Source organism: Corapipo altera, unplaced genomic scaffold (assembly GCF_003945725.1).
Source record: "Corapipo altera isolate COAL_440 unplaced genomic scaffold, ASM394572v1 24b, whole genome shotgun sequence".
In the NCBI taxonomy this organism is placed as follows: Eukaryota; Metazoa; Chordata; class Aves; order Passeriformes; family Pipridae; genus Corapipo; species Corapipo altera.
Genome location: NW_020884888.1, coordinates 6,902,789 through 6,930,767, shown reverse-complemented (window position 1 = coordinate 6,930,767; position 27,979 = coordinate 6,902,789). Strand labels below are relative to the sequence as shown.

Here is a 27,979-nt window from a genome sequence, read left to right as displayed (position 1 = left end):
ACAGTTTTTAACCAACTTTTTCGTTAACAGTGATTAGGTATTATTAGAACTTAAGACTTTCCACATCCTAACCCCAAAATATATTTTTTTCCCACAAATCTTTACAATATTGCTTGGTTTATACATATGTTTATTTGTGTCTTTTAACTATACAAGATCACTACCTTGAAAAATCACTTGAAGTTATGTATTTCACTATTAGTCCTAAAGGTAGAGATTCTATAGTAGAAAGTTTAAAGAAAACTCACTTTGGTGATTCTTGTTCAGATGACCTGTTAAAAACAACACAAACCCAACATTAAATGATCACAAGTTAAATCTTCAAGAAAACAAAAACTAAAGTTCAATTAAAAAAAAAAAAAGCCTGTACAAAAGCCAAAAGTTATGCTCATAGTAATTTAAAGAGTACTTAACCCTGTGCTGAAAGTCTGAATCAGATAACTATGGTATTTATGAAACACTCAACAAAAATCCCAGGGCAGTTCTAACCACTCACTCGTGCTTCTGGCACAAGCCCAACTACAGGCAACACACATCTCCTACCACAACTTGAACTAAGCAGGAGTTTACAGGGGCAATTATTTAGCCAGACACACCATGTCATTTTAGAAAGCTTTAGATGTAGATCACAATGACTACAGACATCACTAACCGTATTTTGCAAAATGCCAAAACACGAAAAGTTCTTTACATTAAGGTAACCAGAAACGAACATAGGTGACTTCAGAAGCATGACATTTCTAATGTTCATTCTCATGACTTGAGAGCAGAGCAAGTGTTGACAGAGAACTTTAAGACAAAGCATAACAAAAGCAGAAGTGGTTACATCAAATCAGGACGATCTAGAATGGAAATCAAAATTTGCAGTACATAGCATTTTTCCAATGCATTCAATTATGTTCATCAGAAATCACCTGAAACAGTGAGCTAAATGTTACTACATCAATTAAAACAATAACTGTAATACTAAGGCAAGTTTTAAAGTAAAATTTACCAAAAAGGTGCTTGCAAAGCAAAGTAAGTTTAAGGCAGATGGGATAGCTTTACAAATTCAATTAAGCAGTGACTAAAAAGCCTGGAGCAGTCTAAGTCCATGCTGGAAAAATACAAATGTGAAGTAGTTCAGTTGGAATGCAGAATTGCTGAATTGTCAAGTAATAGGAGGTAGTTTACAGTATACAGTTAAAATTTCAAATATTTTTCCCTAAAACATCCTCAATACTAAGAATTATGTACTATGATTCATCAAAATTGCAGGTAAAATAGCAGTAGCATCAGTCTAGTTAGGTTTTCTTATATGTAATTTGACAACATGAAGAAATTCTTCCTTGAGAGGCAGAGATGGCAAAACTTGATCCCCACAGACTTTGTAGAGGTTTGGGTTCTTTTAATATTTTTAAAACATTAACTTCTTTCTTTTGTATTGCAGTCATACCCAACTTCTGACTCCACTGATATCCACCCCCACTTTCCCACAAATACCTCTGGCTCTCTTTGTCTACAATTGCCTGAGAATTTTTACCCCCTAAATATAAGCAGATCCTATGGGAATGTGTACTCACTTGCTCCCTGACCAGCCCATATCTACATGGGACAACCACTGGACTTGTAATGAGAGGAGATTGTCAGCTTAAGCTTTTGGTCCCCCCCCCCATCTAGTCACTGACTTTCACTAATCTTGCAGAAAACTTTGCACCTTTGAAAATTTGGCTCCTACACTACATTTGACCGCATTGTCCAAAAGTTCTGAAGCGGGAACAGAGGCAGACAGGCAGTGCTAGGACATAAGCCTTCTTTCCTTAGGAAGTTATGCTAAAAATAAGGAAACATTGCATTTATTTTCATTTAAGCTAACAGATTTTTTGATGAGGCAAAGAACAACAAAACTGTACATCTTTCTACATTTTGCCACAGTAGAGATACACCTCTATTACCAAATTCTGTGCAGAATTCAAGTTGCCATAAGTTAACTCTTTAAAGGGCCTTCATGAAAAATTTACATGCATAAAATTGTGATGCAAATAGATGCAATGTCCCAATTATAAGATATTATCTCCCCTCTTTCTTCCCAATAGAAAGAGGCAATTTGAGAAAAAAAAATTATTATACCATGTATAAGTGTACAGTAAATTTTCCATTATCTCAGTAATAGCTTTGGAGACTTAAATGTGAGATATAAATTCCTAGTACTATTTGATGAAGATTTATCTGTTAAATTCTTACACTTTAATTCAAACATACTAGCTCTAAATGAGTTACTGAAAACTCTGCAACCTTTTGAAATGGGAAAAAACATAACTAAATATTTGACCGAGAAAGTGACCAAACTCGAAGTCTAGATTTATCACAGACAATGCAGCTGCATCTTCCTAAAGTCCTTAGTAGGTCAGCATGCTAGAGCTGCAGAATTTTGCACCAAAACAGAGTTAAATAGTATTTCTTGCATGTAATTACTCACAAATATGATAAAATACCTTGAACATGAATAGCTAGATGATATTTTCTGGCTACACAGTATTACACATTTTACTGACCTATCTTCCTCATTTTGCAACATATGACAAGGACTTAATTTTAAGTCAATGAAAGACAACACTCACCAGACCAGCCACTCAACTTTTTCATTGAGAAAGAGAGCCCTTCTTTGCAAGGAGATTAAGCTTTCCATTGGTGCAGCTAACAAGCAAACACTTCAAAATTGCACGTAATTTCTCTTTCTCGCTTCACAATATATCTAAAACTATGTCATTTCAATCTTGCACTCACTATGGATTGCTCTGTTGATAATGACCTTTGTACTAAAACTGTTTCCCTGAGAAGTCTAACTCTCCTCTTCTGTCAGAAGGATAGAAAGGTCTTAAGGAAAGTCTCCTCCCCCCCATTTTGGTGGGACCTACCAGTGAATTCTGCTATTCTGAGAACTGAGGATGATAAACTACAGCAGAATAAAACCCCAAGAGAAAAGGGACAAGTGAAACAATAGCACTGTAGCAAAACTCTCCTTTTATAAACAACTGAAGGAAACATCTGTAGGTTTTGCCCTTGTGCTGTTCTTGAAGTTCTTAAAGCTTCTTTTATTGTAACACCTGGAGGGCTGGGGACATTGAGAGTGCCAGCACTTCAATTACCACTTTTTGGAATACTTACCATTAAACCTGGGATTATTATTCATAAGCAAAATTAGTGGAAGATATTTTCAGAAACACCTTTCTACTGTCTTTTAGAGAAGTTTATGCACAGAATATTCAGCATTTCTGCTGTGTAAGAAGGTGACACAAGTTCTTTGTGCTGCATATATAAGAGTACCATTACAGAAAAACTTGAGGACATACACAAGTTCTTCAGTGATTTTCTAGAAGTTCCAAACATTCGCATTTGTAAACTGCTGCCATCACCATTAAAGGGATACTTTGTTACTCTGCATTGCCACTATTGACCATATTCCAGTTTACTGACTTGCTATGAAAGTTTCATGTATTCTGATACACAGTAACTGCTTGGATTGCTGCAACATTTGCCTCATCACAGATTTGTAATTCAACTTCTAAACTTTTCATCTGGATGCAAAATGTAGCTTTTTGAACTGGCACGGAAAGTGTAGTGTGCTTTAATAAGGATATATATTTAAAAAGAGACATTTACATCTAACCAAAATATACCTATGTACAATTTTTTGTGTATATTTGAGTGGGAAAGCACATAAAACTTAGTCTATTAGTAGTAGCCTTAAAACCCTAATTTAAAACTAATTGAAATATTCTCAGGTCCACTATCTAGTTTTAGGATATATTCCTTAAGAAAGGCTGGAGTATACAAACAAGGACAACGAACTTTTGTGAAATGCAATAGATTTTCTAAGAACAAAGAAATGATCATAGTTGTATATGATTAAGAACTAAGGATAAATAACAGTTTAAAATGTGGGATATTTATAATCTTGTGCAATTTTATACAAGAAAGCAATTACTAGGACATGGCTGGGTAAATCTGAAGAGTATTTTTATCAACAGTAAAGTTTTAAAAGTTTTGCTTACAAAAGAAATTGTATTTTAGTTAAAATAATGATGTGTTCCTATAGTACATTCACCAAAGCTCACTATGCAGCCACAGTTTATTGTCTATCAAAATGGTAAGCTAAAAGAATTGAACAAATGCAGCATCCGTTCAGGAAATCTATTTTCAGTGCAGTACCTTCACCAGATGATGCATCACACTCACACCAGGAACGTATGTGCACTTCCAGAAATTCATAGCACAGTGCAAGTGAATTTCCTTTTTGTATACTAGTTCATCATTCCATTTCCTTCCCCTCCAACTCTGGGGTTGTACACATTATGCCATCTACATCACTAACAAAAGACAGTTTTACAATATAAGTTAAAAGAGGTTTATAGCTTTACAATCATTTAAGAGAAAAGTTTATGAAGGAATACGTTGCATTTATAACAAGTAGAATTTTGGACTTAAAGTAATTTAGGGTGGAAGGGATTCTGAGAAGTCAGTAGCAACAGTCCTTCAATGAAGCAAATGCAAACCTCTAAGAAAACATCTCCAGGGAAGCTGCATCAAGACTAGAGAAAGCAAATTTTAACTGGAAAACTTATCAAACAAATGCACTCACTACTTGGTATGTTTTATCTCAGTGTTATTCTTGAAATCATTTTAAAAGACGAAATAATAACAGTACCATGTGCATATGCACGTGGGCATGGTACAAATAGAGTGACAGAGTGAGTGCAACATACAGTGAGAAGATCGACTGGATTACCTGTTCTGAACTGGTGAGGCACAGCCATAACAAAGTGTTACATAGCAGAGAAAGCAATCTACGAAACTTCAGAAGGTTAAGTGTAGGCTCCATGTCTATGTTAGTGTTAATTTTTCAGTCGCAGTAGCTGTCAGATGAGGTGCACAGCAGCAGGGCAACAAAAAGCAAGAACTACTGGTAGGGGATACTTTCTTCACAAACACTGGGGAGCCCTGGGCTAAACAAAAGTCCTCTTGAAGTCCTCTTCAGTACTGTTTTCTCTGACAGGTGTTGTAAGCAGCTGTGACTTGAGATAGTTGGATTAAATAGGCAAACCTATTCATGCCCTGTGAATAAAGTTCTATAATATATGTTAATTTGGAGTTAGAGCAATTTTTTGTCTACACTACATATGTAATAGACAGCTCCAATCTTTTCTGCAGACACTAATTAGAGAGAAAAACTGCTCCTTTTCACTATGTCTGAGCCTCAAATTTTTCTTGAATGTGAAAGGACCTTAAAAAATTTGTGTAGCAGAAGCAACCTACCTACACATAACACAATGCTCACAAGCTTGCCCTGGATTTCTGTAGTTCACCTATGCACATGGTCTGCTCTATTTTCCAATTTTCTTTTTTCCAGTCAGAGACTGAAGCATACTCCTCAACTTTCAGTTAGAAGGCAGAACATTCACACAAAGCACATTTAAAAAAAAAAAAATCATTTTGTCCTTCAGAGAAATATAATGAATGACCAAATATTCTTGACCCTCATCTCCAGTATGTTCCTTTAAAGTATTTAACAGCAAACATAGCTCTAGATGCTGACATGTTTATACAGTACAATATATTTAAAGAAATTGAAGAAGAAATATTGACAACTGCTATGTTTTATGCTCTCTAAACTAAGAGCTGTTCAAGATAATTTGTTTTCTAAATTGTGTACTGTTTTATAGAAAGAATATAGAACTTGATTGATTCCTGTGAATGAATAAACAGAGCAAGGAAGAAAATCGATTATTAAGAAAATAAACATACTTGGTATTGTCAGGAGAGAAAAAGAGCGTATAGGGAAATAAATTCAGGTGTATGTACTTTGCCAGCAGTGGTGGCTTCTACATTTCTGATATCCACTAAGGTTCTGAATGTGCCTTGGTAGCATTAGGTAGGCAGCAACTCTTGTTACATGAGTTTATCTACAGTTTACCTCAAAAAGCACTACATCACAACACATCACTTTGAAAGCAAGTCTATCTTGGACCACTTGTTTGGAAAAAAAAGGTGAAAAAGGGTAAAAACTATCCACCACCCCTGAAATGCTGATGGCAACTGGAAAAATAAGTGAAGAGTCATATTCTATGCTAACTGCAGCTTGCACAGTCTTGAGCTTCAGAAATAGCAAATTAAATTGATGTTTACAGAAATCAAGCTGTTGCATGATTATTATTATTATTAAGATAGACATAACCATTCAGTGATTTAATATCAGCATTTACAGTTGTTTCCTAGGAGCTCTCCAAAAATGTTTCAGATTTTTTTTTCAGACCAAAGCTATCCAGTAGTTATAATTAGCATTAACTAACACCTTTATCAACAGTCTCAGACAGTGGGCTACGCAGTAAAAAAAGCCCTCGAAAGCCAATGTGTATTAGCAGGACTATGAGAAGCTACTCTTTGCTCTCCTCTAATGAAATACTGAAATTGCAAATCTGAGGGTTTTTCCTTAGCATATTTACATTATGTCAATTCAAATCTACTGAAGACCAGCATGGCAAAAATGAGTAGGTTGACTTTACAAGATTTATCAGTACACAGGAAGGTGTTTTATAGTTAATATTTAAATATTCCTGATGCGTGGCAAAAGTTCAGAGCAAGTGTCCATATTCAATACTGAAGATATACAAGGTAAACTTTTTTTCTTAAAAAACTAACTTAGGTGATAGGGTAAGATTCCTTCTATCAATAAAGCATTCAGGGCAAGAAAAATTTTACTATGCATACATACTTAATTTTACTTTACATTTTTCAACAAGGGGAGTGAAGCAAGTAAAAACTACTGTAAGAATGCAAAAGGAAAAAAACTGGAAGGTGAACTAACATAAACAGGCAAAAACTTCAGTGTAGAGAAAAAACTTTTTTTTTTGTTTCTACAGTTACTTTGTATTTTACCTCAGTTGTTAAAAAGGAAATCGTTAGTGACTATTTTACTTCACGAAAGTCAAACAGTCAATACAACAAAGGATCATTCATTCCTTGCATTACATGCTTCTTACAAAACACACAACTTGAATTTAAATTCATCAGATTTATGCAAGCATTTTTCATTTACCTGCAGAGTATCAAATATTATAAGCATACCCAAGAAACCAAGAACGTGTTTGGGCTAAGATGCATGGAAAATTTGGCTTATATGAGGTAGTAACAGTAATTATGTCCAAAGTGAGTGATATTACTTGGACACTGCACAGACATTTAGGGCTCAGAAAATAAACAAATGTGTTATTTTCAAATTTAAGACGCCCTATTTTCATTGTCTGAGAAAGAGCATAAAGGCAGGCTTTTCCAGTCTATTCTCAGTAGGTACAGGATAACTGAATCAGAAAGGAAAGGGAAAAACTACATGGGAAGTAAAAAAAAAAAAATATATCCAACTGGCAGGTCACAATCTGCCAGTTACAGAGCACAGCATTGTAACTTAGTTTTCTGTCTACAGCGTCTACCATCATCATCTCTTCTTATGCCTGTCTCTCAGCATTTTTACTCAGAAAATGCTTCTTAAAGTGTATCATTTGCAAACTTTAAAACACAGGAAATACATGATTTCCCATCTATGACTACTCACAACATCTAGAGGCATCACTTATGTACTATCATGGCTACTAGCATCATCAGTACTAATAAGTAGTATTAAGGTTCAGCTGGCTTCCAATCAGAACAATAGAAAAACAATGACACAGTGACAAACTCCAAATATGCATACCACATGTCAATTTTTCTTTTTTTCATAGAAAACTCTCTGCTGTAATGTAATAACAATATTATTATAAAATTTAAAGAAAACAGTTTAAATCCAGAATTTAAAGCTACAGTTACCAGCTGCATACTGTCACAGAGGCAGGTGAGTCCTATCAGCTTCCATTAAGACATTGCTTCTCAAAATACATCTTGCCTTTAAATCACTAGGCATCACTAGAAACCATTTTTGTTTTGTAACAGTACAAACAAACCTGCATTTTAATACATAGCATTCCCCCCAGCTCAAAGTTTTAAGGTCATTGTTTTCTTTTTGGGACTGAACAATTAATGTCTTTGTATATTATTTCTGAAGTTAATATTGTGATAATCTGAAGATATTCATTAAGAAATGAGGGGAAACCACACATAAAATGTGATACATGAGTACAAAGATAGGTGCTTCAAGCCCTGGAAGCAAACCTAGTGGTGGCTAGAAAACCACTGTAGAGAACAAAGATGGTCATCAAGGAATACAGCCAAAATAACTCAATGCAAAAAGCAGAGACTGCCTTTAGATGAGCCATTGACATTTCTTCTGAGAAAGAAAAAGATGGATGACCACTAGCGTTATTATGTTCTTGTGTTTACTCAAATGCAATACCTTTTTCAAGTGACAGTGCTCAGCTGATGGTGTGGAATGTGAGTGAACTCTTACAAGATTTCAGTTTTTTCCCCCCACAAAAAAAGAAGATTTTATGTTAGGTAGAAAAGCATTGCAAAAGCTACTAGGAAACAGAATATCACAGATATGATCAGGCAGGCCTTAATAGCTTCTCTAATTTTACTTAGAACTTTAGGGATGAAGAGTCGGTTTGTTTATAACTTGTCATTTTGTGTCATGGCATTTGCAGTGCAACAACTGGTCAAAATAGAGTTTATGCAAACAGAGAACCGATTGAACCCATCCTAATATTACAACTGATGCTGATTGTTTTACACTAAAGCTCTTGAATTTTTTTGTTTGGTGCTTTTAGAAAAAATCAAAACAGGTCGTAGATTGTTTGCAGAAGTCCTTACCTCCTCTGTGGACTGCGGTTCTGAGAGAACTCCGAATCACTGTCCTTTGATGTGGGAGAGCCCTTATATGTATAAAAAACATCCTCTGTTTCAGTGATATAACTAATCTCATTTGTAAGGTTATCTACAGATGAGTGTCGTGGCTTACGAATTTCATGACGTAGTCTAGGACTCCGCCTTTAAAATACAGAATACAAACACAAGTGGGAAGATTAGAATATTTCACAAAATTTTATAGAAATAAAATTTCTATCCTATTGCAGTTATGACTAGAATCTTCATGGCAGGCCTATAAACCTCATTTTAAATAATAAATTTTTAAGTATTTTGTATAGTATACTAGGCAATGATACACTGCTAGGTTCAGTACATGGAACTGATTTGGTGTTTCCCCCCTGTAAAATGCAACCTATACTGTTACAGTTTTAATTATAGGATAATTCAAGTCAGAATGGACTTATAGGGGTCATCTAATCCAATTTTCTGCTCAGAGTAGGGTCAACTAAGGCCAGAGGAGGCTGCTTAAGGCTTTATCTAGTCATATCTCAAAAAAATAGAGTCTCTCTGAATGATGAGACTACACAGCTTCTCCAAGCAACGACTGTCCATGTGATGAAGCAGGTTTTGCGTTATATCCAGACAGAACCTCACTTATTTCAACACTTACTTGTTGCTTCATCCTCTCACCATGCAATACTGAAGAACCTGGCCTCATTTTCTAGCTAGCTTCCTCCTAAGTAATGCCAGGTTGTTATTAGGCATCTGGAAAACCTTTGCTTCTCCAGGTTGAACAAGTGCAGTTATCTCAGCCTCTCCTCATTGGATAAGTGCTGCAGCCTCCTGACTACCTTGGTGGCTCGTGGTCTTTGCTGAGCTCACTCTAGATTGTCAGTGTCTTTCTTGTATGAGCGGATACTAAAGGGCTGCAGCATTCTAATAAGGTCTAATAAGTGCTGAGCAAAAGGGGGCTATCACTCCCACTGACTCAGCATCTACAATTCTGTTAATATTGCCAGGTTAAAGTGGACTTCTTTGCTGTCAGGGCACACCAGGCAGCTTGTGTACCACTTCTGCCTATGAAGAATATCAGGCCCTTTTCCAGAGTATAGCACTGCAGACAATACTGTTGCACTGGGTTCTTCCTTCCCAGGACTCTGAGTTTGTCTCTATTGAATTTCCTATTGGGTCATATCTCCAGATTTTCAAGGTCGCTTTAGAGGGCAGCCCTATCACATGGCTTATTGACACCAGTTTGGTGTCATCTGCAAACTTTATGGTCAAATACTCCATTGCCTCCTCCAGATCATAAAGATGTTAAGTAGGACAGGTCCAAAGACAGATCCCTACAGTCATCTACTTGTTATTGTCCTCTAAGTAGAGTATGATCCATTAACAACTCCCCTCTGAGTCCAGTCATCCAACCATTTTAATGTTTTTTCAAACCACCCTGCTGTCCACCCATCCTGAACATAATGTCTTAACTTGGACATAAGATTTTGGTAGACAGTATCAAAAGCCTTGCTGAAGTTAAGGTAAGTGACACCCACTCTTCTATCATCATATCTATTCTCAGAATGACAATGTTTAAATATATATGTACACACTACATAATTATTCTGCTAGAGTGCATACAATTAGAAACAGTAGGAGGTTAGAAGGTATTGGGAAACCTAAAACTGGATTTACCAATTAGGGGTAACAGGAGGTGATCGAGAAGGAAGGCTTTTGGTCTCTAGATGCTCAACAGATAAGGACCGTCTCATAGATGGGTTCCAAACCATCCCTCCTATCACTTTTCTGCAGTACTGGTTGTTTACAGACCTGAAAAGAAACAAAACAACTATATGTGAATTATTTTGCCGAGAAAACTTAAATGAAATAAAATACACTTATGAAAGTCAACTTTACAATTCGTATGTTTTAAAGAGTGCCCTGAGTTTACCTCTCCTTACTTATGTATTTATATTCTTTCAGAGATCTGCTGTCCCTCACTTGTGCCAATAAAACTGATTGTTAAGCCCTGCTACATTGCTAAGCACAAGTCTGAGTAAAAATAACTTTCTAAGAATGATTTTTAAACCAATTGTGTTTAAGAAGACAGGAGAAAAGGAAATTTGTATGTCCTACTGGCACTGAACCAAGTGCCTGACAAAACACAGTTCAAATACAGGTAAAATATTCTAGAGATTCCCTGTTAATATGCATAAAGGGATAACAATTCACCAATAGCTTCACTGCTCACAGGACAACATTACACATCTATCTGCTGCCTCATCAAGTAACAGGTACACCAGGTAACACTATTTCTGGAAAGAAGTCACATTTGAGTGATGTGTTCCTTATAGGAATACGCCATTAGTAAAAGATCTGACATGCAAATAGAATCTCCAGGTCTGGACTGCTTCCTGGGACAAGATTCTGACAAGATAAGGGTTGCATCAGAACCAGAACCTCAGATAGGAAAGCAATAAATATGTATTACTAGTGAAATTATACAGCATAAGGAAAATTTTTAAGTAGACTGAAACTGAGATAAACTAACTTTTTTGCTTCTTTTTATAGAGCATTCCACAAGAAAAGGGAAACAAGCTGCTCATCCCTGAGTTTACAGGCCTAGGATTTCTCATGGAAAACAAGCAATTTATGAGTTACAGAGAAACCACCTTTGGCTTATTACGACCTGAGCTGTACATAATGAGCAGCTGGGATAGCAGACAGTATGTGAGTACTCTACTGTAGAGCTGAAAAGTCTCAATTTTACATGGCATTAAGAGAAAAATGTTGTTTATGCCATGGATATTACTCACACTATATCAAACCTTAAGCAGACTTTACATTGTACTGCTTTTTGTTTCTATAAATAAAAGAAAACGCAATCCAAGACTTTTTTTTTATATACACTGAAGTATTTCACATATCTTGTTCGTCATTTTAAAGGAAATCAATTCCTTCATCTTCCGAATGTACTTTTAAAGCTTCTCCCAGTATGAAAAACAAAGAGGGAAAACGAATATGAACTATCTGCATATCAAAATCAGCTACCCATGAATGTTTTTTGCTTAGTAAAAAAAAGTCCATGAACTCAGGAGAAGCTTTTGCCTGTATTATCCAATTTATTTTTCTAATTCTTTTAAATACCAGTGACAAGGCACCAACAACTCTGGTCTTCTAGAGAAACAAAGAGTTCTTTCAAAAAAGGCTTACATGGTTGGAGCAGAGAGGGAGATTGGAAAAAGAGGATGCATTATGAAAAATGCATTTTGAAGAATTCCACATTAATCAGTCTTTCTTTTTTACAAGTGCCTGTTCATGCATTTTCCAATGCAGTTGACTTTTGAAGTGCAACATTACTCATGTGATGGGAGCCAGAGCCCTAAACCCTAACTCTAATCCCAAACTCCTAACCCTGACCACAAAATCACTTATACAGTATGTTCTCTAGATATTTCAGTTAAGACACATAAGATAAATAATCTCCTGAACTCCAAGTAGCTGCCCTTCAGATGCCAAATACCAGGATATTTCTCAGCAAACATTTGGGAGGCTGCCAAAGCTTTTCTGAAATGGGCTATAATATCTTGAAGTGACAGTTCCTTTCTCTCATTTATTACTGAGGCTATCCTTGGTGAAAAAAATAGATACAATTTTAGCTTTTCAGAAAGGAATGAGAATGTGCCTAGGAGAGGTTATTCAGCATTCAGTCCACAAGCATTGAATGAACTAACCTCTAAGAACCTGAGAGATGTGATTCAGTCTGCTCCTAGAATAAGGCTTTCAGGTGTTTTATACAACTCAGAAGCCTAATTTAAATGGAATTCCACTAGTACCTTAAGCAAAAAGAATCTAGAAGGGCACAGAGATTTGCAAATAAGAAATTGTACTCAAGTATTGCAAGAGTTCAACTATTTGAACCGATGCAATAAATGCTAGGCTATTTGCCTCACATAAGGTAGAAGAACATAATATAAGAAAGCCACAAATTCCATAGGAAAACTTGTGATACTTAAGATGGTAAAACCTGATTGTAGCCACCTTTAAAGCTGACAGAAGTTGCATTGAAAGAATTACTGAACACAAGTCAATCTTAAAACCTCCAGGGTTGCATGATGTGGTTGGTGGGGTTTTTGTGTGAGTGTTTAATTTTGTGTTTTTGTTTGTCTATTTGTGTTTGTTTGATTTGCACAATGCAAAAATTTGATCCCTTTCATAAGGGAGAATGCAGAATCTCTTTTTTCGTTGTGTAGCTTCCACCATGAGATCAGAGCCATCCTTGAAAAGTAACATGGAAACTCATGTTGTCTCTTACAACATTCCACAATCGCAAACAAGTAGGAAAGTAAAAATTTTCAATATGTGACATATGACTTCAAAAGTTACTTGTTCACCCCTTTTCTCAAATCTTTTGAGAAATTAATTTTGCTGAGTGACATTGGCCAAGTTCATAGGAATTACTCAAAGCCTTTCAAAATTACTGTTGTTTCTTCTGTACTTTAGCCATCTTTCATAGCAGTGGTTGCTGAGTCACTTCTCCCTCATGTGGATCCTAAACTTCATGCTTGTTGCTGGTATAAATAGGGCCAAAGAATGCATTAGTACAGAGGATATCATTAAGCTGATGGAAGAGATCACAAAGAGATCATCCCAGAGATTCCTTAAGAGTCTAAGTAAGCAATTCAGCAGACACAGGGCCTTGGAACACGAAATTACTTGAAGAGAATTCTGTTTTAGTAACTTAGATCAACAATGAGAACTATCCTGCATGCTACAGGCTATTAAGAAACAGTAACAGCAGATTTTAAAAAAAAAAAATGTTCGGTAAAAATTGGAACGATACTCAACTGGGACCAGTTGGAAGCCATGCTGTTTTCTTTCCTAACATTACAAATGCAGTGCAATCCCTGTGTATATATATGTATATAGGAGGATTGGGATTTTGAATCTCTTTGCAAATTTGAGAGAAATAAAGGACTCCAGGACCTGACAACCCTACAAACTTTGAGAGTCACCTCCTCAACACATCCACTATAGAAAGAATAAGTTCATATCACCCCATAAAGGAGCTAATTCTAAAAGGACGGATCTGTAAACCAATAGAAAATTAGAATACTGTTCATACAACTACTTGTCTTCTATTATCTAGAAACCAGACCATCTAGCTATGATCTAGTACTAGGTGAAAACCTGGAATTCCACTCCAGCAGAAAACACGATATTTTATCAGACTTCCTACAGTTGGACAGCCCTCATAGGTTAACTACTTCATTTACAAGCAATACCAGTCCACTCAGTATGAATTTCTGCAGTATATAGTCATGAGAGTATGAAAAGTCAGAGAGCCACCAAAGTCTAAGAGACTATTTGAAGTATGATATCATTCAAAAATTGAAGCTTATCCAAATAGAAAAGCGAGAATCAGCCTGACAAATTAAATGTAAAGTTAAACTGTTAAGGGAACACACTACACAAAACCCCACACAAACATGCACCACACAAAACCAAAAAGAAAACAATAAAATGAATACTTTTCCAAAATCATCAGAACAAGCAGGTTTCTAGAGAGTCTACAGAGAATACAGATGATCAAAGGATCAAAGAACACTCCAGAATCTAACATTCAGAGAAGATAATGACATAAGACTTTATTTTTCATTACAGAATGTTTTTGGGGAGTGGGGACCAGATATCGATGAGACAATGAAGACACAGCACAAGACACATTTGAAGCTGAATTGCTGATAAGTGAAACAACAGAACAAATCAACATAATGAAATAAGTCACTGGGACTGATACTTATCAAAAAAAGTCTAAAAGCCTCTAAGATAAAAGAGCAGAACTACTTCCATAAAACCTCCCCCTTTAAAAATCACACAGGATGGTAAAAATAAAGGTCAATTGCAAAGAAATGGAGAAAGACGTTACAATGTCAAATGACTAGACAATAAACTGGCAGCTTAATTTTAATGAAGACAGGGCCTAGTTACTGTATATGGGAAGGAATAATACCAACTTCATCACTAGACCTTAGGTAACATCATGAAACTACCAACTCCATGACTAGAAGAACCTAACAAGACAAATGAAGGATTAGAAGTGTCCCAAAAGGGGTATCTTGGATACCTGAATGGGACAAAGCTTTTCATCTTTATGTCAGTAATAAGTGGTTGGTATGATGCACTCCAGAAATTGCCCTAACATATTAAATAGAATGTGTACATGACACTAAGGGCTAAACATTTCAAAACAAATCTGTTCAGCAAATTCTCTTACTGGATCATTATCTACATGACATTTTTACTTTCTTGTGTTTTTATACCACAAGTTGAACCAGCATAGTTGAAAAAATACCAGTAAAACATATATTCAAACACCTTTTTAGGAAATTATAGGACAAGTTCTACTGTAATGATATCATGTTGCAGAAACTGAAACCACAGCCATATAACTTTTCAAATGGTTCATATACAGACTGGGACAGAGCTATTGGCAGAACTGAGCTCTGCCACTCCAACTTGAGCTACCACTGACAAATCCTCCCATTCCCATTAATGGAGCAAAACATGCTTTCACACAATACTTACTTTGTTGGATTTCTAGAACCCAGGGTCCAATAATTTGATAATATCTTTTTTTCATGAGGTAGTGACTTCTTTGCCTGAAAAAATGTGTGATGCTCTACACAAGATTTCCAAAGATTTTTGCATGCTCTGTAATTTAACATGTTGAAGGCAACAATATGCTCTCTGGATTCATTCTGTAACAGGAGGAAATACCATGTTTCAATATATACAAGCAGATGAAACAGTAAACACACTCATAAAATGACAATAAAATTATTTTAAGCTTAAACAGGAAAAATACATCTAGGGGAAAAAAAATCAGCATATAGTAGATTTTGAGCTGGATATGGCCAAAATAACCCTATGACCATATGACATTCTAAACTGCAAAATGTTCAATTTAAAAGTTAATGAAATAAGTAAGCCTAAAGTGGTAAAGACCTTATATATATGAGTGTCATGTTAAACAACTAAATAGATTTTCAGGTTTCCAGTCAGATCTTGACCTCCTAAGACTAACAAAACTCTTTAAAACATTCCATTAAGGGTACAATGTAAAAAGGAAAAGCCTTCATTCTTTGAATTCAAATTCTCCACAGAAGGCTTTAGTTCAATAATGTTCTTTCAAGTGCCATAGTATGCAAAAAGCATGTTCTTGATAGTCTTTTGGAAGAAACTGAAGATGTTAACAGTGATCCATCTTGGGGGAAAGAAAGTAGCTGTGATGAGACTGGAGTTGCTGCTACTATTGTTCAAATCCAATCCTGTTTCCTGGATGATAACATGAGGCCGCAATGAGGAGGATCAGAAGGGAGCAGAATACAAAACTTGTGTGTCTTGGTGCAAACTCTTACAAGTAACTTCAGTGCCAAAGTGCCAGTGAAACACAGGTGTAACACAATTGTGCCACCCACAGTTATGCCCAAGAGTTTTGCACAAGATATAGCTTTGGTTAGTTAATCTAATTATTGATGCAAAGAAAGTGGAACAGGAGCAAAGTAAAGAGAAGAAATAAAGATAACATGAGACCTGAGTCAGTCGCTATCACAGCTCAGCACTTCAGTGAAAAAAAAAAGCAAGTTTTCATCACTCATCTTTTCCAGCTGCTCTGAGTTATGACTGATTTTGACATCTCAACACCTAATTAAGCAGGCAACCTTTCGCTTGTTCACAGCAACAATCCTGTTGGGAAGTAACTACAGACCATTTTGGCTGGAATACTCAATCTATTTTTCTTGTGTTCTTTTTATTTCTAGGTAACATTTTACAAAGGCCATGTATCAGAGATCAATCCCACATTCTGCAAATCACTTCATGTCTAGTTCAGAGAACCTACTACTTCAGTTGCTATTTTACAAAAACAATAAGAATCTCAAGAGAAAGAAAAAAAGATTTGCCTCTTGATTTTACAGAAGGATTGAAAAACATTTAACTGATTGTAATCTTTTAGGAATGCTTTCCCTATAGCTGTTAAAACATTTATAAAATATTTTCTTTTTCAGATGTAGAGTTTTTTATTTGAGTCTCTTGTATACTGCAACCAATTCATCTTTTTCAGTTCTCCACAGTTGCTTCTGAGTAGCTTATATGAAATAAGATATCATTATGCTTGCCCACTTTAACCCAGAATTTCTTGAAATATAAAAAGCATACATCAGTGAAAGACTTAATGACAAATGCCATTTCTGACATACTTCCTGTTGGTTGAATACCACTTGAAGGGTTTACTACTCCAGTAGACAAAAAAATTTAAGTGTATAGATATTTTTGTTGGCCTGAAGGACTAGCTTTTCAATTGCCACAAAAATTATTTTACCCAAACATCTCAATTATCCTGAAAAGCCATAATGTAAAGATAAAGAATTAAGTACACCTAATATTGTTTTTAAATTTATGTAAATTTAAAACAAGTGTGTTTTTCCCAACTGTTATCACTGAGACTTCTTAGTAGGCTCTAAGCAAGCTAAGAGTTTTAATATGAACTTAAAGTAGGAAAAATATTTTCAGAAGTTGCAGAAAAACTTATTCAATGTTTATATTAACATAACAATCTGTCTCACTAACGGCCACCACTGCAAGTCATGCTATTGAATCTGTTTCAAAGGTGAAGAGAGTTCTAGTGGAATCCAAGGATCTAATACCCATCATACCTCTCAAGTTCCAAAAATGGCATTTTAATAATTACCAAGAAATGAGGATTAGAGAAATTTGTGGCCATTAAGGTAAAGAGAACAACCGTCTATAGCTAAAGTGAGTGTCTTGCTAGTTCAGCATATGGAAGAACTCTCTGCATCAGTTGTATGTTTATTACATATCTGAAAATATCTACAACATAGAAAATAAAGATATATTTTAATATGCAGAAAATGAAGTTGTCTTCAAGCATTAGATAAGCAAACTGAAAATAAAATTTTGTTTCTGAAAGGTTCAAAATGTTGTTTGTAAACAGCACAGTTCCTATTCCTACCTTAAATCTGATGTAGACTTAATGAAGGGTGCAAGACTTTATAGCAACACTCACTGATTCAGCAGTCTTGCTCCCCAGCCCTTACCTACCTCTTCAGTAGAAACTGAATACTGCCTACTCCTAATCAAGTAGCTGATCAATGGATTGAAGCAGTAGGAGGGGAAAAGAGAATGTGAGTAGCAGGAAAAGAGTGAGATAAGGTAAGTTGGGTTTTCAGAAAAGGTACATAAGAAAAGAAAAATGAAGTAAGAAATAAGGAGAATAAATCAATGAAACATGGCAGATCCCAGAGGACTGCAAACTCATTGCCTTTGAGAACTTCCTGTAGATTTTTGTAAAGAATCTACATATGACATACAAAACATAAAAGAAGTGCTATAGCACTATGATCATCTTTAGTCAAACCTTGTCTATGAATATACAGTATCTGCTCTGTTTTCCCCACATTCTTTCATCTTCCTTACTTTCAACCTCATTTATTATTTCCTCCTGTATTTCCAAGTAAGGAGCTAATCAATCCAAAGACTCACACCAACTTAGTCATCTGCCCTCACAAACCCCTCAAGTGATCCACTGTTCTGGCAAAACCCCCCAGGGCTCCACTCCCAATGCACTGCATCAGTAAGTTTTTTCAAGCAATACCACTGGAGTACTGTAGACTTACTGCCCTAAATTCCAAGCAAAGGGAGCTGACAAGGATGGATATATCCATAGATTTAATAGCACACCTGGTCTGCTTTCTAGTATGTACTAAGAAAGAATAAAAAGGTCATGCAGCTAGCCTTCTTTTTCTGTAGCTTTTTAAGCATAATACTGTGTGTATTACTATAATCTACATAGATAAAAAACAAAGAATTATGATCACTTAAGGGGAGATAAGTTAAAAGAATCAAGAGCCTTGAACTATCATAATTTATCAAATGTTTAATTGAACAAATTAAAATTGCTGTTCTCTTCAAAGGTGACACAAGTCTCCAGAAAGAAAAATTCATTTTTTGACAGCAGTCAAGTCTTTATGTAATGAATACAGATATTTTATATTAAGTACAGAGACTGTTGTCTATGGACACTTCATTTTTCCATATTCCAAAACCACTGTAAGAATCAAAGAATGGTTTGGGTTGCAAGGGACCTTGAAGATCATGTAGTTCCAACCTCCATTTTACTAATCCCTCTCAAAGACTTCTGTTACTACATTTATTCTCACAGGCACATTTGGAAATTGTTGCCCATAAGCCTGCCATATTTGAGTATATAAAGATATTTATATTTATCAGTGAATTTTCAATCCTCAAACCCAGAGGAAGGTAATACTTGCAAGTGTAATATCATTGCACTCACAAAGCAGTAATTTGTCAACCCCTTCTTTCTTCACGCAGTGAAATACATATGAACAGACTGTGACATGTTTGCATATAAACCATATGTTTAGAAACTTACAGATAGCAAAAACACTGAAGATCCCCTTAGAGTTGGTTGGGACGCACTCTATGCATGCTATGCGTCCGTGCAAGCATTAGTGCAGTAACACCCTCTCTAGATACTAACTTCGTTTACACGTGAATCCTGAAAAGTAACAACATGTACATGCTTGCACACTACTCAAATTTCAAAGAACCCACCAAACTGGGAAAAAAGAAGGACATACAGGAAAGAAATAATATGAAAATATTTTCCTTTTGGGTAAAAAATGTGGGTCATGAGGTCTTCTTGTAACACATTTTAAGGGCCTATCATTTTAAGGGCTCATTTACTACCAGAAAGAGCCTTCATGAAGATTAGCTATAAGTTAATAGTTTTACTATGTCTGAGTTCTGTCTTGAACTGAATTAAAATACTTATACATCTGCTGGTCCCTAGTTTCTGCAGGGGTTTTTTTGGTTTTTACTGTCATATTAAATATTCTATGATCTTTGTAAAAAGATATCTTAATTTATTTTTGCATTGTTTCAGCACAATAATAATCAGGAATCAAGATTCCCCCCCCCATTAAATAGACTAATATTTCAGCTGCTCTGCAGCATTATGAAGCCAACCCTTAACAGCAGAAAAATTACATTAGTTTTATCAAATATCTTCACATCCTTTGCCAACTCCTGAAGCCCTCCATGTTACACATAGCAGTTGTTTAGTAGATTCACTGCATTGAGTAACTCTACAGGGCAGGGAGAGTGACAAAAGAAAAAGCAGCAGATGCTGGCAAGAAAAGGGAAATATGCTAGTTTAATAAATATTGGAGAAAAGATGGAGACCTGCATTTACCCCAAGTCTCCAAGGGAGAAGAAACCTTCATAGGAAAGACACAGTATAATAGACCAAAAGTGGAAGAATTCAGTGTTGAAAAGGAAACAAAAAATGGGAAACAGAGAGAGGATAAGAGGACCAGAATAGCAAGACCAAGTTAACAAACCAGAATTTCAAAGGCAAGTTACCACAAAAGAAGCTTTTGATCAGCAGTTTATTGCTTATATTTAAGGCAAAAATATTGAGTATGATCACCTGATCAAAACAAAATTAGACGATTACTTACATGTTTCTGCCGTTGTTGTATAAAAAACTTTTTCCTTTTAAAGGAAATTTTTAATATGTTCACCCTAAAAGAAAGAAACAGACCATAAAATATTGAATAATATTTAGAGGGATAAAACAATGAAAAATAATACTGCATACAGTGAGCCCGAAAGATTATAGCTGTTAAATATTCAATGAATATTATACAGCCATCTCCTGTGTTGAGTGGCACATAGATATCCTCATTTACTCTTTAAATAGTTCACAGCAGTTCTCTCCCACCAAATCTATTCTTGCAGCAAAAGCTTGATGACATCCTTTTACTAAGCTGCACAAATGTTAAATGTGTCAAGTTTTGTATAACTTTAGAGTCATATGACAACTGTGACTAAAGGAACAAAATTTAAGACCCTAAAGACATGACAAGGTTGGTCATACAACAGTGGAAACTTCCCAGAGGCTTCACAGAACTGACTTCATAATGTGAAAAATATTGTGTAGTTGTGTTAATAACGAAACACATCTTGTAGATAAAATCATAATTGTAGAAGAATGAAAACTGTAAGAAAGAGTGTTAATATATTTTTCACTTCATTAACATTGCTATGTAAATTATGTGGTAATTATAGAACCGAACACCCCTTGTCTACATATACACAGTATGAACACATATTTTATAAGGTAAAGATTACAACTGGAATTGGTGCTCAAGCAATTTTCATTTTAATTATTATAAGCTTATCAGTTTTGCTAAATTAAACAAAATTCTACCTACCTACGCACCTTCCTACAGCAAAACAAGATTTGTCTAAAATACCTAATTTTTCTCTGCTGTAGTTCTACTTCAGTAACTGAAAAGCTACATTTTTCAGAAAAAAGAATTCTCTTGTGGTCAGCTGGAATCATACGGATGCCTAAAGGAAACCTATTTAAGTTTTGATCAAGTCATACTTGTAAGGAAAAAAATCATAAAAGGGTTTTGGAAGTTTGCTGCTGTTGATGAGACTGTTTCACAGGACATTAGATATCATCAGGTATGAACTATTTTGAAAGTCATCTCAGTTCTTGCATGACTCTCAGTAAGCGGGATAAATGGCATAAAATTCATTCCCCACTGCCCATGGGAGATGCACTTGAGTTATAGAGCAACATCGTTCCTGAATACAGGACAATATATTTGCCAGTTACTAAGAAGAAAGGTAATGCAATGAACAATCCCCACTCCTGCACAAGAGGTGGAAAACTGAGTATGTACCAATTTCAGAAAATGCTTTTCTCCATCAATTACAGAACCACAGAGAAACAAGAATTTTATTAACACTATTCTTTCACAACCAGGTAAACCAGTGTGTAAATTAATGAAAAGTTGCAACCCATTATATATAAATCCTTCCTTGATTCTAGTACCACTCTGCTTGAATTAGTGGCACTCAAGTTTTGTGCTTCCGGTTCGTTCTTACCACATTTCTTGACTTAGATTAAACTTCAACAAACAAATTTTTGCAGTCATTCTCAGCTTGCACAGTTGCTTCCATGATCTGCTCTTATCCTAACATCGAGCCAGCAGAAATGCAGGACACAAAAAAGTAACTTTGCAGACTAAGCAAAAACTCCTCCACCGAAGAACAAAAAGGGAGCCAGCATCCCAAAATACTAAAACTCTCTTAATCTCTCTGCTCTATTCCCTACTTTTTTTTTTTTAAACCTTGATTCACTGCATGATCACATAATCACTTCAAACCAAATCAGAGCTTTAATTCTCTTTATTTTTACACTCCTCTAAGTAGAGCACCCCTCTCAATTCCCTTCATTCTTCTTAAAGTACAACTAAACCTATTTAGTTCAGGGACAAAGAACACTTGTTAATCTGACAGTTTTATTTAGCATTAACTAAAAATCATTTGCAATGTTATGCCTACAAATTGAGTGAATGTTCATATCCAGCAAAATCCAAAGGATCCAAGAAAGACGATAAAAAGATCCAAGAGATTAAGGGATCAAAGGATTTAGATTTAACAAGTGCTTGAAGATGCCATAATCAAAAATTATCTGAATAGAAGGCAGTTACTCTTATTCTAACTGGTGGCTCAGCTGTCCTTCTCTCTCACCAATAGTCTGTCCAGTGATTAAGCAACCTTCACAAATCATTAAATTTCATGGTCTACTTATAAAGCACTTCATAGTTGTAACATATTAAAAATGATATATCTTTTGGGTCCCATCTTCCTGTCATTTGTAGGATCAAAATAGATTTGTCACTCAGTGGGCCACATAATTGCTAATTTCTGATTAAGCTGCCAGTCCTGTCCTAGTACTTAGTACTAGCAGCTGGTACTTGTGACCTGAAGAAAAAAATGTTTCTTTACCTGTAAGTTCACACCTTGCCATTGACAGATTCAGTAAGAAAGGTTCTGTCAAATTTGTTATTCAAGATAGTTGAGATGTTTTTCAAATTTTGACTAGCACTGTAGTATGCATTGCTCTAGTAGTTTCTCTGAAGCTTTTAAAGCAATGAAACTGCATACACAGAATAGTATTTAATAAATAACCTTAATTGCTGCTGATGTAGAGAGTGTTTGTATGTCTTTGCCATTAAGATAATACTTTACCTCCAAAATCAATTTGGAAATTACCACAGAACAGTTAAGCACCCTCAGGAATAACTTTCCAGAGCGCATAAAACACTGTGTTATATCTGGAGTTATTTTTTAAATCTATCTTAGCTTGCATTGCCTCTGAGTGATCAGTCAGCTTCTCACGTAGGTTGCTTTGATTGAAAACCCTCCTTTTGCCAAAGCAAAATTCTCTCTCTCTGCTTCTGTTCTTGAAAACTTTTGGTCCCCTTTGACTACTACCATATGGCATAGTTGTATTGTTGTCATCCATTAATGCCGCAGAGTACTTTACTTAAAATTTTGGAAAGAGCGTCTTGATGGTGTTTGCTGCCACCTTGAGTTCTATCATATTAATAGTGACGTAGGAAAAACTATTCGCTACAAATAGTGTTACATAAAAAGCCTAAATAAGTACCACTTCAATCAGGTGAAAGGGCATTACAGAAATATATTCTGCTTTGAAGTCTAAAATGAAAGTGAGAGTGCATACTACAAATGCACCCCAAGCTACTCTGCAGCGGTGACTTTCGGTGTTTGCTTGTTTTGGAGGGAAGCAGGGAATGGACACCACTCTTTTATGAAGAATTATGACTAACTCGTGCAAGATGCCAGAAATAAAATATCAAAAAGTTAGCCCCTATTTAGGGAGTTCTTGTTTTCAAGTTGAGAAGATATTCTGAGAGAGAGAGGGAGAGGAAGAGTGTGTAGGACAGCTTGGGAACAATTGCAATAGCTGTCAGCTGAAAATATTACTGCCTAAACCTTTTATTTTAGAGTGGAAGTTATCTGAACTGAAAAACCTGTGGGTTTTTTTTTTCATCTCAACTTCTTCCTGTAAATGAGAATAGGCCTTTGTGAAAGATGTTTTAGCATCTGTATTTTATTCCTCTGTGATTTCCAAGAGTAAAAGTAGCACAGGAAGTTGTGGATTCCTCCTGTCTTGTGCGCTATAAACTCTCTTTCCCTTCCCTAAAATAATCATATAGTCAAAGATTTTAAAATGCCATTGCTATGGTTTTCAGAAATAACTATTATCCATTCATACCTTACTTAGGTCACTAAGTTAGCAGAACAGGACTTGCAGAAGACAGAAAATGTGCCTCCAGCTGACAGTTTTTAAAACCTGCAGCTGTTTAAAGAAGTTGAGAGATCGAGGTATGAAAGAGCAACGCTCAGGGTACAAAGATGAAAAATAAAAGTCTTTTGTGCTTTAATGTGCATTAGCAATGGAAAACCATAAGTTTTCACTGTGCTGCTGTGTGAGAGCATTATTACTGACATACATTTATCTAGGATGACTGCAATACAACCAAGGGAGTTGAAATGCAACTGAAAGCAAATTAAAAAAGAAAAATCCAGAGACTCTGCAGTATATTTTCCACTAAAATTTAAATTGAAGCTGATTTTATTGCTTTTCTATAGGAAATAGCTGTTTAGTTGGTTCATAAATGAAAGGATAGAATGACTCAAGTATTTAAAGAATGCTTCTAAGGACTGTCTCTAAGGGGCAAAAAGCAAGTAGAATGCATTAGGGTGCATTTTTCTGTCATAATTAAGAACAGTACATCATCTTACTGAAACAGTTCTCCAGAAAAATGGTTACAAAATATATGAAGAAATTATGCATGACAAGACAAAGCTATAGTTTATCAAGTATAAAAAACAAATTCATCCTTACTTTAAAAAAGAAAGACTGAGAAAAGTTCATTCTGATCCAATTCAAAAACCTTATGATGCCCAGCCTCCATATAATTTTCTAATTTATGTTATCATTTTTAGCATGGTATAACTAATAAAGCCCAAAAGTACTATCAAAAACTACAGCTTAAATAATTTCTCATGTCATTCACTTTAGATTTCTAGTGCACATTGTTTTTTGTAGAGATTATTTTCTATGACAGTATCATGCATTCTAATGTTTTCAGTATTAAAGAATAATGTAAAGGTCTCTCCCCTGCTGATTCCAAACCTTGTTAATGTTATATAGCCTTGTTTGCTGACATTTAAAAATATGCCTAAATCATATTATCCTAGTTCCAGTAAATCTCAAACACCAAATAACTCATTTTATGTTTCTTTTTGAAGAAGAAAATATCTTCTTTCTGAATGTCAGGATAAAATGTTCAGACAGTTAGCTGCTGAGCTTTAATAGTAGTGCTTATTGGTTTTGTTTCTTGTTTTGTTTTTCTGTCACAGGGTCCTCCTAATCATGTACACATACTTGTATGTGAATTAACTTTATCAAGACTTCACACAGTGCAAGAAGTTCAGAAGCCTTATGGAATTAAAAGCCTAGGCAACAGGTTTCATTTTTATCTCAACACAACAAAATACAATGATACTCCCTAAAGAACAAATTTACCTACTGTAGGTTTCTTTGGAATAAATGTGAAAGCAAATGGAAAAAGTTGGAAAAAATTAGACATATTTCTTTACTAGTAAAGGAATTTACCAGGCATAGAAGCTTGTACAGATGAGTTTTCTGTATACAGCAATTCCACTAGATGCAATCCCAATCATAAGATCTAGATTATGGAGATCCTGCAAGAGAAAAACATTGCAAGAATACAGATGCAGTTTGTGTCATTCTCATTTATCTACTTATAAATTTAATTTTCAAGCTTTCTATATTTAAATTGCTATTCTTGAGGAAAAAATTCAACAACATATTTGAGCTTTGATTTTCATGCCTCTCTTTCCTTTGATGTTATCTAATAGGTATTCTAAATTTCATTCATTAAAAAAAATTGTAAAGTTCATCCTACTACACTGGATATTCTTTAGGTCAGTATCAAACTAAATTCGCAAGTCTAGCCCTATTAATTTCAGCATAAGAAAGAAGTTGAAGTACTTCCCAAAATCAGTTAGATAAATGTCACAGAATTTTGGGATCTGAATACAAATTTCCTGATTATAAGCAGTGTAAAAAGAGAGGGGAAACAATTCCTTACTTCTTCCAAAAAAAGGTCGTAGCAATAAAGACTAACAGGAGAGATGACCACAGTTTTGCATATGAGAGTATGTTGTACAGATATACATGTATACATGAATCTTTGATACACTCAACTAAATCCATTATTAACTAAACAAAAACGGTGCATTTCCTTAATGCTCAACTGGGAAAAAAAAAATCATAAATTTATAATGTTTTCCAGGTATTGAGATACTCAAGAGAAAACACATTCTTCCATATAAGCAGACATTTGAGTTTAAAAAAAAATAAGAAAAAAGAGAGGGAGGAGGATTCCGGATGGTCAGTTTCAGTATAAACCCTCATTGATGTTACAGAAGTTAGAAATATTGGCTTCCTATTTCTTATGATCAATACATACTAACATGTTATTACACAAATTTCTAAACAGAGCTCAACACCTACATAAATCCACATCTAAGAGTAGAACCCATTGTTTAAAATATCAGGTTTGACTCAAAAGCAGTTTCAGACTGTTTTGTAAAGGATTGCCAATGGTAATGGATTCTCTGAAAGCCTTCAGTAGCATAGCTGCTCCTCTAGATGGTACTCTGTCCTCAATTAACATGTAGTTTTCCTCCATGTCCAATCCCAATTTCTCTATCTTAGCAAGGTACAGAAGAATAGAACAGGTAGCACGTGTTCTGACAGTACTGTAGAAAGCCTACAATAAATCCCTCAAAACCAGTTGAATAGAAGTGATTCAGGCATATGAATGAGTAAAGCTTAACCTAATTTGCAAAGTGATTTATAAACCTTCAGTGAAACACCACAGTGGTTCACAGAGAATGAGCACAACCTAATACACAGTGCACTAACACTGAATACTGGTGCACTGAATTCTAGTAAGATGAGAGGAATACCAGACCTGTCTCTGAGAGAATAGAAAATCAGTAAATAGGTAGCAGGCCAAATAGACTCAAAGTAACCCAGAATCCTCAGCACACTGCTGCCTCACTCTGCCAAGAACTTCTGCTAGAGGAGCTGGTTGAATCTTCATTGGTAGAAGCTCCCAAAGTGCCAGTTTATGCCATCATAATACAGGAATCCAGAACTGACACCCCTTTATTTTAATGTTTGGGGAGAAAACTGAGGTATTTCAGGAGATGAACTGCATGTAATTAAGCCGTCTCTGCCTTGAAAAACAGCTTTAGGAAAAAGAGCTGAAAATTGACATGATTTAGCATAAATAAAGGATTAGCTAAACATTTGATAGGGATTAATTAGGCTAAACTACTCTATTTTCTCCAAGAGCTTTGTCAGAACAAAGTTCATTCCTTACCCCTCTCTGCACCAGTACAAACCACTAATCTCCCATGCTATTTGTTATTTGTTATTGTAACCTAGGTCTTGGACTAGCATAAAGAGAGGGTCTCCAAAAGAAATATGATGTTGATGTGCAGTTATTTCCCTTTCAAAATATCTATGCTGTTAAATTGCATAGCAAAGAAATAACATGCATCTATTTGTAAAAAGGAACAGGTAACATGAGAGAAATAATAATAATAAAAAGTTGTAAAGATAAAAAATTTTCATGCCAAAATTATCATGAGCATGTAGCTCAGTAAGTACTGATTCACATTTGATTTAATTTACCATTACCATCTTGATTTTTGTAGATATGGAAATAATATTGATTCAACAAATTTCCTACCTTTGAGTCTCTGAGTAAAAATGAAAGATGACAACAGCAGACTAATTATTGAGCCAGTAAGATAGTGGTCCAGAGTAAAAAGGAGATTAGGAATTCAAGAAATGTCAATACAGTTTTAAGATATCGAATTCACTCTCCTGAGTTTCATAAAACTATTTCATTTTTAAATACTACAATTTTAGCGGTTCAGATTTATCATCAGAAAAAAGCAGAAGTGTTTGCTGACAAAAACTGAGCTCAGATTAAAGTTCCATGTTTAGTAAGTTGCTAAAAAGAAAGCTCACACTCAGCTTCTGGAAAATATTTAACTTTGTATCATGAAAAGAAATGAGGAAATTATATATTCATCTGGTCTTCAAGAAACATTATCCAAAAGTATTCCACCAGCTTCTTCTGGCCATTGTATAAGAGCTGGGTGTTAACTG

The 27,979-nt window shown here is 35.2% G+C and overlaps 1 protein-coding gene across 4 annotated transcripts in view; it reads right to left on the bottom strand.

Annotated features, from left to right (window-relative positions):
• Window positions 1-27,979, bottom strand: part of PTPN3 (protein tyrosine phosphatase, non-receptor type 3) — a 91,006-nt gene that overhangs the window by 31,942 nt on the left and 31,085 nt on the right. For all 4 annotated transcript variants that reach the window (XM_027643973.1, XM_027643974.1, XM_027643975.1 and 1 more), the window contains 6 exons: window positions 25,382-25,470; window positions 20,334-20,397; window positions 15,358-15,530; window positions 10,465-10,599; window positions 8,779-8,955; window positions 249-272 (listed from right to left, as the gene is read on the bottom strand). In XM_027643973.1, coding sequence (XP_027499774.1) covers window positions 249-272; window positions 8,779-8,955; window positions 10,465-10,599; window positions 15,358-15,530; window positions 20,334-20,397; window positions 25,382-25,470 — 662 coding nt within the window. The remainder of the gene's footprint in view (window positions 1-248; window positions 273-8,778; window positions 8,956-10,464; window positions 10,600-15,357; window positions 15,531-20,333; window positions 20,398-25,381; window positions 25,471-27,979) is intronic.